We start from the raw sequence: 12,838 nt of genomic DNA on the forward strand, positions 1-12,838 counted from the left end.
GTGACTTGCATATCTGGGGCAGCCTATACAGCATTTTAAAATCATCCCCCCCCGCCCGTGGAAGCCTCCTCGAATCGAGCCGCCAGCGTTGCAGAGCAGGAGTGATTTTTTTGCCTGCAGGCCAGCCCCACCTACCTCGCTGATGGTGGCCTCCTCGAATCGTGCCACAAGCGTTGTAGAACAGGAGCGATCTTTGCGTCTACAGGCCGGCCCTGCGCTATTTCCTGTATGGCTTTGCTGTCAGTTCTCATGGGACTCATCTCGAGAGTCCCGCGAGAACTTACGGCAAAGCCATACAGGAAGCAGCAGGATGCCGGCCTGCAGACGCAAAGATCGCTCCTGCTCTGCAACGCTGGTGGTGCGATTCGAGGAGGCCACCACCAGCGAGGGAGGGTAGGGGAATGATTTTAAAATGCTGCATAGGCTGCCCAGTTACTGATAGATAAGCCGCGGCTACTAAAATGGGGCAACTTATCTACCAGTTTTTAAACTCGTATAGGCATTTTTTGCAGTCTATACATGGGGGCGGCGGTTAAACTACTTTTACCACAGAAATAGTTTTGAAAATCATACTAGTGATATTCTGAGATGCAGAACTACATTGAGAATGATTGTAATGTGGGGAATTACGGTAATGCTAACTTGTGTTCTGAAAGGTCATTGGCAGGCATCCAGCACTCTGATTTGTCTTCAAAAGTGGAAAAACCTTCAAGTAGAGTGTTCCAAATTATCAATGTAAGCAGAGATGAAAAGTACCAGTATATCAACCCGACAGCTACATTTTTAGGAAGTAATTTATTACATGCACAATTCTCACTATGTGGATTCTGCTGCATTTTGAAGCTAATATGTGTATGCACTTTCCCTTTGAAAACTGCCCTGGGAAAATGACTGTGCTTTACATACATTTAAACCAGTTATTTGGAGGGCACAATTTATTTAGAGGTAAATATGCATATACATTAGAAGTTTCAGAAATATGCACAAAAGTGCTGACTCCTCCCCAAACATTAGCCAAACTGAAGCACAGCCTCTATATGTGCAATTTTATCCCCTTTATAAAAGTTTTATAAAAGCCCATTTATGTGGGTTAAACTGCTTTTACCACAGAAATAGTTTTGAAAATCATACTAGTGATATTCTGAGATGCAGAACTACATTGAGAATGATTGTATAGTCATGTTTTATTACAGATACTGTCTGACATGTCTTTTTACAGCATTTAAGTGTAAAGCTTATAGAAGGCAAGAGCAAAGGTAAGTTTCTCAGTTTGGCTTTTTTTCTTACATATATCCCAATGCTTAAATTTAAAAAATAAAAAAGCTCACCTGGTTGATGTATACAAACTACATTAAAAACCTCAGTATAATAGAGAAATTGGGAGCCAAAGTGAGATCTGTGGTATAAGAAGATCCGCATTATAGAGAAAGCAATGAATAGAGAGGACCAGGCACAGCAGCAGTGGTCCTACTATACAAGGCAGCCACACATGCATGGCCTTAGCGTTCGCTACACAGTATGGTATTTCCATATTTAATTTAAAATCTTTGGCTTATGTTTAAATTCTTAAATGTACTTGTTTTTGTTATTTTAGATAGAAATAGGGTATGGCAAGAACTAAGCAAACAATGCGATACCTAACATTATGAAACTATGAATGCTGCCAACAACCAGGAAACACAATTTTCATTCATATGTTTACACAATAAGAGGGCAAGCAAGACTTCTCAGTATATATTAGATTTCAAGTATAAATATTTGAAATACATCTATATAATCTTCACATACACTCAGAAACTGTGTGAACCGACCAAGAGCCGAGACTCCTATAGCCGGCCACACCGTCCCATCACAGTGTACGGCTTTAGTGCCAAAATGCTGACTAAGGCAAAATGCTCGTAGGTACTAATAGTTATGTTTTTCAATGGCAACAAAGGAAAAAAATGTTTTCACTTAGCTTGAAGAAGTATTTGCAGGTCCCGACATGGACCATGTTTCGAAGGTCTTTTTCAAGGAACCCAAGAGAAGAATGATTTACTGCAGATGCCAAAGAAATGTTGTGATTCGGATGAGAAATTTATCTCATATAATGAAAAGACTTGAAATCTAATATATACTGAGAAGTCTTGCTTGCATTCTTATTAGTTTACAATTTTGACTTCTCTACCTCAAACTTTTTGTAAGTTCTCTCCTCTCCATTCAGCAATTGTGACTTAGTACACAATAAGAGGGCCATTTTCAAAAAAGGATGTTTAGGTCCGATTTGGATGTTTCTTGCTAAACGTCCAAAGTTGGAAGCACAGAAATGTCCATTTTTGAAAGCCAAACTGTTAGACATCCCATAAAATATATATTTTTGAAAATCACCTAGTTGGATGTCTAGGCTGACAGGACATCCAACCCTTAGGACGCCTAACTTTATACCCCATTTTCAAACACAAAAATGTCCAAGTTGAAAATGTCAAAATCCAGACCATGTTGAATATGGGAGTGGTCATCATTGTGATAAACTGGCCACACAGACATGGGACACATTAGAAGGCACTGCTGTAAACTTCATATAACAAGTATCAGAAGTACATCTTACCATAACCCCTTATAATTTATGGTGAGCCCTACAAAACTCCCCAAAACCTACTAGACTATGGGACCTGGTAGCAAATTTTGTGAAGACAATTAGCCCCAATTTCCAACAAATTGAAAATAAATTGCTTCGCTATTCAGAAGAGTTAGAAAAATTAAAGTTGGACATGACTTCTTCCAAAAACTCACTTCAAAAGACCCAGCAGGATATGGTTTCAGTAAAACAAATCCAGGAAACTATAATTAAAGATAATTTGAATCTTAGAAGAAAAGTAGAGTCATTAGAGAACCAGCGTGTATTAACAACCTGAGACTGATAAATTTCCCAAGAGTAATTTCCGGAGGGAAATCTTCCATCATTCTCTCAAGTATATTATCTCCCTAGCAAAACTCCACATCAACAGCAACCTGAACCTACTGAAAGACAAGCATTGAATATTACTGAGATTCTGGAGAAGTCAGACATGGAGGTGGAAACACCAGCAACACTAGTTGTTACATTGGCTCTTTCTATTGATAAACCATGGTTATTGAGACTGTTTCTCAAGAATAAAGAGAAGGAATTCTTTGGTTGTAAAATTCAAATGTTCCCTGATGTTTCAAGGGAAACGCAAAAACATAGGCATGACTTTCTTCTTTTAAAACCAGGGGTCATCTCACTAGGGGCTACATTTTATTTAAGACACCCCTGTAAGTGCATTGTTCGCTATCACTCAACCAAATATGTATTCTTTGAGCCTCAACAATTGACTAATTTTGTGGCTATGTCCCATTTGGACAAGGATAAATCTCAATCTTGAGCTCTAAAAGAAAAATGGTAGCTCTGTTCCCGATGTATAGAAAACAGCATTACATTGTTGTATGGATTACATTTTTTTTTTTTCTTAGCTCACCAGTACAATTTCTTGAATTCAAAGAGAACTTGAGCTAATTTCACCATAATAATTCTAATTGTAATTTTGCTTAACTTTTGTTAAGTATGGATTTATTGTTTAATGATTGTAATCTGCTTTGGTTAAATTTGCTTTCTGTACAAGTTATACTTGATATTATATTGAAATCAATAAAAAATAAAAACAACAAAAACCTACTAGACCCACCTGTCTACCACCCCAATTGCCCTTATGGCTGCAGGAAGTACCTATATGGCAGTGGAGTAGGGTTTTGGTGGGCTCATACTTTCCACTATAAATGTAGTGGTTAGAGTGACTTATGGGCCTTATAGGCTCTCTATTGTTCTATCGTGCTTGATCTGTATGAAACATAAAAGTTATAGCTATAATACCAAGAAATTTACTCCATTAAGCAAAAATAATAGAAAACTTTAAGAAAAACAGAGTTTTATGTAATCAGTGGCTTTGAGTGACCCCAAGATAGGCTTAAAACTTCATTTTGCAGTTTTTTCAATTTTAGGTTTTTCTGGACAACCCTAACGTCCAAGTTAAGCCAGCCTAAAGCAAGTCTCTCAAAATGCCCCCTGGAACTCTGGACGCATAGCGAGCAAAATGCCTTGCTAGATATCCAGATTAAAGGCTTTGAAAATTTCCACTTGGACATCCCAGCAATTAGAACATCCAAGTGCCAATTTGGACATTTGAATGTTTTGATTATGAGCCCTTGTGAATCTTTCCTGCAAAATTATTGAAATCAATGATATAATCAAGATACATTCTAATTATAATTATAAAAAAAATATTTTTGGAAGACATGAAGTTTAGTGCATGATATCTGAATTCACGCTATACCAGGCTGCATTATACTATGGTTTCAGTGTATATCCACCAAGTTTATTAAACAGTGATTTTGCATGTTTCAAGTATCATCCTCACATGCAAAGAATTAAATGACCAACTGCATATGTCTTGTTATTTATAAACTACATAGCACCTCCAAATATAATTTGCTCATGTCTGTTTGTTAAGTAAAACTTAGTAAGAATCATGCTCCCTTCTTTATAGCAAACCAGGGCTAAAACAAATTTTATGATTTCTTCTAAATAGCAAAGTTTACTGCTATGTCTGTCTTTATAGAGAGCAAGTGATATGATGAGGGACTATTATAAAGTGCAACATGGGAGAAATGTGAGTTAGTTGTATTCTAGACATATAGCATTCCAGATGTAAGTTTATTTTCTTAGCTCCTAGAGAATACCATAACAAGAGGAATCCACCCAATGTTAGTGCCATTTTGCTGAGCCTCTTTAGAAAAGTGTAAAAGTCTGCTCCTCTAAAAAAATGTGGGAGGGATGCAGGAAGTGAGGCTAGGAGTCAGAAACATTTCACTCAGCAAACAATCTTTATTCAGTTCTCAATTAGACATGCAGTATAAAGGCGTCTCGACAAGGCCATGTTTTGGAATCAACAACAGACCTTACAAGTCAGTCTTGTCACAAACCAAAAGTAGACAAGGAGTGGAAAGTAGACGTTGAACAGCAATGAGAGCTTCTGGGATAGCGGATGCAAACAGAGACTCTCTTCATCATTCAACATCTACTTTGTGCTCCTTGCCTACTTTTGGTTTGTGTCAAGACTGCTTGCAACTCCTAACTCCTCTCACCTTGGACTCTGCATCCCCAATCCTATATGTCATGTCTGTCTGTCCAAGTTAGACTGTAAGATCTTCTAAGCAGCTGTGTATGCCTTTCAGCGCTATAGAAGTGATAAATAATAGCAGTAATAGTGATGAGGCTGACTTGAAAGGTCTGTTGTTGACTACTGAAGCAGGCTGCTTTGCCAAAACATGACCGTGTTGAGTCTGCTTTATATCACGTCTGAGAATGGAATAAAGATTGTTTGCTGGTTGGAAAGCTTCCCTGAATCCTAGCCTCACTTCCTGCATCCTCTGTGCTCATATCTCCAGGAGATCTACATCTCCTCTTCTTTCCACAATATCACTTAACCATTTTCATACTTCTGCAGATTATTTGGTCTGGATGTAGACAGGTTTTCAGGGAACCAATTCAAACTGTGCTACCTCATTCAAAGCCAATCTTTCTTGCTGCCAGAAGGATCTCTCTGAGAAAATCAGTGTCAGTGATGGTGTGCAGCAGGAACCATGCCTACAACTTACATTCATTTTTCTCCTGCAACGAGACAGATTGAGGAGGAGGGACACTTTCAGCTCTCGAAAAGTTTTCAAGTCTTCTCCAAAGCCTTCCCTTGGAAATTTCTTCAGGGCATACTGGTAGCGCTGCGCAGCTTCTTTCACTTTGCCTTTCTGTAGTCAGAAGGAAAATGAGAACATCATTTACGAAGTGTAGAGCGTGAAATCATAGAATCTCCTTTATAACAGGAAATGACCAACCAACCTAAGACTCAACCAGTCACAACTAACACCTATAGAGCAGAAATCACAGTGTGACCTTAAGCAATCCTTAACTTCCCTTGGGGAAGGGACAGTGTCTTGCACAGGGCCATTTATACAAACTATGCTAGAACTAACAACAGTGAAAGCTGAGCTCTGAGGCTTCCATAAATAGACAGATGATTCTGGTGCTATAAAATAGTACTGCTGACTGGAAAAACTGACCAAGCACATTTTTCCCATTTGTAAATGAATATCAAATAGCCTTGAAAAAAGAGAAAGATTCCTATTTTCTTCGCTGTGTGGTCTTTTCAAACTTGATGGATAAAGAAATACTGATTTTGTTGGTTATCTATATAGAAAACAGTTATATAGAAAGAAAGCATGGGATCTCTAATCAGAAAATAATGGGTATATATTGAAGGAACCAAGGCCAGTATTGGGCAGACTTGCACAGTCTGTGTCCCGTACATGGACATTCAGTTGAGGGCTTTGATACCTGGGATGGTTAAAATGGGCTGGAGTAAGTTTTGATGGAGACTCCAGTAGATAGAACCTGGCCCAGAAATATCTAAGAAAAGGGTACATTTAAATTAAACGATTACTTTATGGAGCATATATGGTTGGCAGACTGCTGTCATTTACTATGCTACTATATATACACTATCCCATAGGAAGAGTCCTCCAATAAGGCAAAATATGTGGATCAGAACTTTCTACTGTGCCACAAAGTATTTGCAAAAGGATCCACTAGAAAAATATATTCTTTGTTTTTCCAGGTTTTAAAAAAAAATGCTAATGCTAGTTAAGACTTTCAGTTTTGCATCATTTATGATAATATAAAAAACAGTGTTAACAAAACCAATGTCTGTTTTGGAATAGTTTGGTTGTGCAGAAAGTCCTGCATGCATGGCCTCACCTTGTAGAACATGTCCCCCTCCTCCATCAGCTTGCTCAGTAGGATGATCATGATGTCAGGCTTGGAGGTGGCCATCGCCCAGGTTGCTGGACCTGCAGTGTACAGGATGCATGATGGGTAAAAAAAAAACTCATACAATGCAAGGGTGGCAAGGAAGCCAGGGGAATTAAAAATAAGACAAAAAAGAAAGGAAGAAAAGCAGAAGAGGAGAAATATAAGGGGTTTCTGCTGGAGAGAACAAACTTGATATGGCCTTAGGAGTTGTTGGCTTTATTTTTCTCGCTTCTCAGCATCCTGATTTTTAGAAGTCTCAGTAGGTAACCCCTACCCACCTTTCCCAACCAAGCATTTTTTTTTTTTCAGAAATAATATCCACATTGATAAGGAGAAAATAAAAATATTTAAATCTATAGCTTAGACTAGAGAGAAAAATGAACATTAACTGTCTAGTTATAAGATTGCAGGCAGTTTCTAATGTGCCAACGGAAGCAAGTGTTTGCTTCCCTAGGGTTCTTCAACATCCCTTCTTAAGTTAATATAAACATAGGACAACAAAACATGTGTCCTAAAAACAGGATTATATGACTAGTCCTTAGCATTAAAATACAGGAGTAGACTATTACAAACATTAGGTTAACGTTCAACTTTTTAATTTCTCTCTGCTCCATTTTCTTGTTTCTCACAAGGGGCTCCTGAACTTAGTGCCACCTAAATGTACTTCATTTCCAAGTCAGATCATGGGCACCATACAAAGCTCATTCTGTTCAGAATTTGCTGATGACAGTACACTAATCAGAACTGTGCATTGCCTTCTAAAATTAAAAGAGACAAGCCAACTAAGTTCATGCTGAATCTGAGAGTGCACTGCTTTACAGTCTACAGAAAGACTAGAAAGAACTTAGCAGCCCTAGATCTTTCAAAGAAAGGGAACATTCGTAGGAAAGGGAATTCTATTGTTTATCTTCCTGTGACCCACCAAATTATTGTGATGTCACATTACAGTATTAAGAGTTCAAAGACAAGTGCAGATAAACTCTCTAAAAGAAATATAAGATACAGAGGAAAATGGAAACTAAATTAACTATTTGCCACAGCTGACATTACTTCTTAAAGACCCATTTCATCTATTTAGAAAATTAGTGAGACAATAATTTCCTCAGAATTCATAGAGCAAGCGCATAGTACTACATTAGAGCACTATGGTCCCCATTTGAGGCATATAGCATATTACAGAAAAATATAATATCATCGGTAGTGCTGCTGGCCCCTGCAGAATCCGTTTGCGAACTGGGCCCTCTCAAGTTTCCCCTAGACAGGTGGTTATAGCAACCCACTCACAAGAAAGTTCTGGGGAAGTATTTTGACACTCAACTTTTTAAGCTAGCAAGCTTAAATGACTCAGTGTAAATCATGGACTTTAATTCAATGTAAGTAGGCCCCAGAAGAGCAGAACAAATGCTCCTGGATATCTCCTGACTACCAATATTATGACACGTCAGTTCTATACTAATGGATAACAGGACCATAGATTGCTGTGCTGTTCTGGCACCTTGGAAGCAAATATTTTCCCATGGAAGGTCTTCTTGCAATGCTATTAAGGCTTTGTTAATCAAGCAGAAAATGCAAACGTGTTTTCAGTGATTACACAATAAAAATACAGAATGTGCTATTTTGTATTATGCTTGAATGTGTCTGAAGGCGTAATATCATGAGAATCACTCACCAAAAATGAATGAAGCTAGTATTTCTACTTTTCTGTCTATTGGAAATTTCATGTGAAACTGCTTACTTGTACGCAAGATGCTCTTATGAAAATAAGAGTCTCACATTTAACATTATGAAGGCATTTAATTGGGGAAAGCCTTTAATAACATGCATAGAGTGCAATTATTGTGTTTAAGATTTTTACGGGGACAGTGAAGTTAAGCACTTCTATAGTTCAAGTTAGTCTCTGCAACAGTCAGGAACACAAATATATATGTATATTTATATTTAAGCACATACATATATATTTTTAAGTGGGATAAATTAAAAGATCTGGGGGCAAAGAAGAAATTCATGCAGCAAACACCAAATAAGGAGAAGCAAGGCCAATCAAACACCATCAGATCATTATCTGATGCAGACAATTGTGAAAATTATACCTCGGGGCCGGCTTGGAAGCGTCTGACACCCTTCAAAAATTAAGAGAGTGGTGGAGGGGGGGAAGAAGAAAAAAAATGGATGAAGGTGAAAAAAAAGAAAGGGAAAAGCAGCAGTGAGAAGCAGCAGCAAAAAAGCCGATGTACCCAGCAAAAATCCATTTCACGAGAGAATATAAAAGGTGAGTGAGCAGGCCAGTAGTGAAACAGAAGAGGTGGGTGCTGGGAGCCTGGCAGCAAAGAGACACAACCAGTGAAAGCAGCAGCAGCAGCCACCACAGCAAATGCAAACACAGCAGCAGTGTCCAGTCTACCTCATCTGTCTGTCCCTTGTTCCTGAGCTGTCCTTTTCACAGCTTCTCTAGGCATTGTTCTATGTTATACACTATGTTAAGTTAGGCTATTAACTGTTATACCCAGTCTTATTTCTGATTCTCCTCCCCCTTTTTAAATGACATTGTTGACTTCTATTATTATCATGTTCCCATGTTACGTCTTTGCCTTTTTGATGATGCACTCCTGCTTTGAAGGTGTGTGTAGGCTAGTATCTGATAAAAAGGCACACCCATACCCATGGGGCATGGGTGCCTATGTTTAGAATTAAAGAGGTAGCAGTTGTTGATTAGGAGCAGTAAAAAACACGATTTTTTGGGATTTGAGAAACCAGGAGAATAGCAGGTTGAAGATTTAGTTTTTTTTCTAACTGCTAAGTACATTCAGGGACAAACTTAGATTGTGAACCCTCCAGGGACAGACAAATACCCAAATGTACACTACTTTGATAACTTTTGGGCTTGTAGGCAGTATATAAATAATAATAATAATTACATTAGTACTATTTTATTACTATTATTATTAATAAATAAAAAAAAAGATTCAAAATATGTGGTAGAGCAACAGAAGCAGAATTACCCACTCAGGATGTGTTCAAGGACAGATTTGCGCTTAGCCAGGAAACTAACTTAACCTATGTTATGGAGATCAGCACAAACTAAACCTTCCATCCATGCACTCTACATGCAGCCGGCCATGGATTGGGAGACTAGAAAGCACAGTTACTTATCATAACAGGTGTTATCCAGGGACAGCAGGCAGATATTCTCACATGTGGGTGACGTCATCCACGGAGCCCCGACGTGGACAGCTGCAAAAGCATTTTGCTTTAAAACATTAGAAAGTTCATGACTGACTGCACCGCTTATGCACGAGTGCCTTTCCGCCCGACGCAGGGTGCGCGTCTCCTCAGTTTAGATAGCCAGCTAAGAAGCCAACCAGGGGAGGTGGGTGGGTTGTGAGAATATCTGCCTGCTGTCCCTGGATAACACCTGTTAAGTAACTGTGCTTTATCCCAGGACAAGCAGGCAGCATATTCTCACATGTGGGTGACCTCCAAGCTAACCAGAATGGGGTGGTGGGAGTGTTGGCCTTGTAGAAAATCAAATTTGAAAACCTGAGAAGCCGAAAGGCTCATACCAGACAATAATGAAAGACAATAAATAATGAAAGGTGAAGAATATGAACCGAGGAGACATAAATAGCGGCTTCATCTATTCTGTCAATCAAAATAGATTGAGAAAAAAATTCTGAAGCTGCCAAACTGGAACTTTTGAACAGCTGGGACTTGATTGATTAAGAGCAACCCAGCCTGACTATAACAAACACAGGTCCAACTTGTTGGGAAGTAAACCCCTGGAAACAGGAAGCCACAACTTGTTAATGTCGAAAGAAACAAAAAAGTTGGTGAGATGGCGTCTTGGCAGTAGGACGCATTTAGAACTGCTCCTGCGTTTTGCTTCTAATTTCTTCATGTGATGCCTAAGAGAAGAGGTTGAGTGGCTGTTTCAGCCCAACAGCCTGCTCCTACCTTGATGAGACAGGGCGTTCTTACAGGCTTTGTGTCTTCCTCACCTCGGGGCAAACCTGCTGAGCTGAATGCGAGGGAGGTGTCGGCTTTAGGAAGCAAAGTTTCACTTAGCCCTTCGGGACCAGCCGAGAGAGAGTGGAATTTCGGCAGAGGCTTCGGTGGTGGAAGGAATGCAGCCTCCGGAGCTTATGGGCGTGCCGGTTCTACAAGAGTCCTCGGCTGGAGAATCTGAGGCAGGAGAGGAGATAGTTGCCTCAGTGGAAAGAAGGGCAGCTTTAGTTATTCCACCTCTTACTAGACCTGCTGAAGTTATATTGGATTCTATCTGGACAGCGTTGGACTCCCTCTAAAATAGGTGTCTCAAAGTCCCTCCTTGAGGGCCGCAATCCAGTTAGGTTTTCAGGATTTCCCCAATGAATATGCATGAGATCTATGTACATGCACTAATTTCAATGCATATTCATTGGGGAAATCCTGAAAACCCGACTGGATTGCAGCCCTCATGGAGGGACTTTGAGATCCCTGCTCTAAAAGGTATGCCAAGGAATTTTTCCTCTTGTTCAAGTTCAAACTACTAAACTTAACAAGTTTGAAGAGGAATTAAAATCACAGGGAGAGAAAATTAAATCCTTGGAAAATACAATTCAAAAAGTGCAAGACTCATCTGGAGTTATATTACAGGATAAGTTGATCCTATTGAGGAAAGTAGAGAACTTTACGAGGCAATTGAATCTTAGGTTACTGAACTGTCCCAAGATATTGACATTGTCACCTAAGGAAACATTTTATAAATTTCTGAAAGAAGTGTTTAAATATCCGGATGAAGAACTTCCACCTTTCAATAAAATATTCTTTTTGTTGGTGTTCTCAAAAATACCTTCCTCTTCTGACCCTGAGACTCAACCTCAGGCAACAACTCTGAGTCCTATGGACCTTTCAAACATATTAGAAAGTTCTCAAGAGGAAGTTATTACATGTGCTACACTTCTTGTGACATTTGTGTTCCAATAAGATAGGGAAGCACTCCTTCGCCTTTTTTTTAGGCAGGGAGAAACTTCCTTCTTGGAAAGAAAAATTTCTATGTTCCCAGATGTTTCAGGAACAACACAAACAAGAAGCAAAATGTTCCTTGGAATGAAAGAAGATGTGAAATCATTGGGGGCTAAATTTCAGTTATGCTATCCCTGTAAATGTTTGATCTATTTAGATCAAAATTCCATGTGTTTTATGAGCCCTCCCAATTACAATTCTTTTTAGAAGGAAAGGGGCTAGTTCTGCAGGTGAATCCTATTGATTGATCCATTAATAATTGAGGATGACTTCCTACTTTTTCTTTACAGATTTGAGAATATGTATCACTCCTTCTGATGTGTGAAATTGTCTCTCCAGTGTGTGGACTGTTATTGAGTCTTAAAATTATTTGTCAAACAGATTAATGTTTGGAATAGTTAAAATTTTTATTATGTAACATGACAAGGCTCTTGTGTACTTCAATAACTTTATTGTTGAATTATTAAAATAAAATTATTAAAAAAAATACATAAGAACATAAGCATCGCCTCTGCTGAGTCAGACCATAGGTCCATCATACCCAGCAGTCCGCTCCCGCGACGGCCCTCCCAGGTAAACTTAAAGTATCATATAAATGATGACCTTTGTCGGCGTTATGGACAGAAGCACTGATACCAGTGATTTTAGGATGAATATACTTCGGTATCCCCGGTATCCTCGACATCATCAATATCCTCAGCAAGCATTGGTACCATCAGCAGCATCGGTACCATCAGTGTATCGACATCAACAGCATGGACATTGCCACCATAGACATTCGTGCATGGACATCGGCATTATGGACATCGGTGCATAGACACCATGTACTTCAGTGCATGGATACCATGTACTTCGGTTCATGTACATCAGTGCATGGGCACCATGTTCTTCGGTGCATGGACATCAGTGCATAGACATCGGCCCCATGTACTTCGGTGCATGAACGTCGGCACTATGGACATCAGTTGACACCATCAA

At 39.1% G+C, this 12,838-nt stretch overlaps 1 protein-coding gene across 5 annotated transcripts in view; it reads right to left on the minus strand.

The window, feature by feature from the left end:
• The window catches only part of TANC2 (tetratricopeptide repeat, ankyrin repeat and coiled-coil containing 2), a 460,847-nt gene that overhangs the window by 24,987 nt on the left and 423,022 nt on the right, over positions 1-12,838 (minus strand). For all 5 annotated transcript variants that reach the window (XM_033917627.1, XM_033917630.1, XM_033917629.1 and 2 more), the window contains 2 exons: positions 6,806-6,897; positions 5,653-5,799 (listed from right to left, as the gene is read on the minus strand). In XM_033917627.1, the coding sequence (XP_033773518.1) occupies positions 5,653-5,799; positions 6,806-6,897 (239 nt within the window). The remainder of the gene's footprint in view (positions 1-5,652; positions 5,800-6,805; positions 6,898-12,838) is intronic.

The sequence above is a fragment of the Geotrypetes seraphini genome, chromosome 13 (genome assembly GCF_902459505.1).
Source record: "Geotrypetes seraphini chromosome 13, aGeoSer1.1, whole genome shotgun sequence".
In the NCBI taxonomy this organism is placed as follows: Eukaryota; Metazoa; Chordata; class Amphibia; order Gymnophiona; family Dermophiidae; genus Geotrypetes; species Geotrypetes seraphini.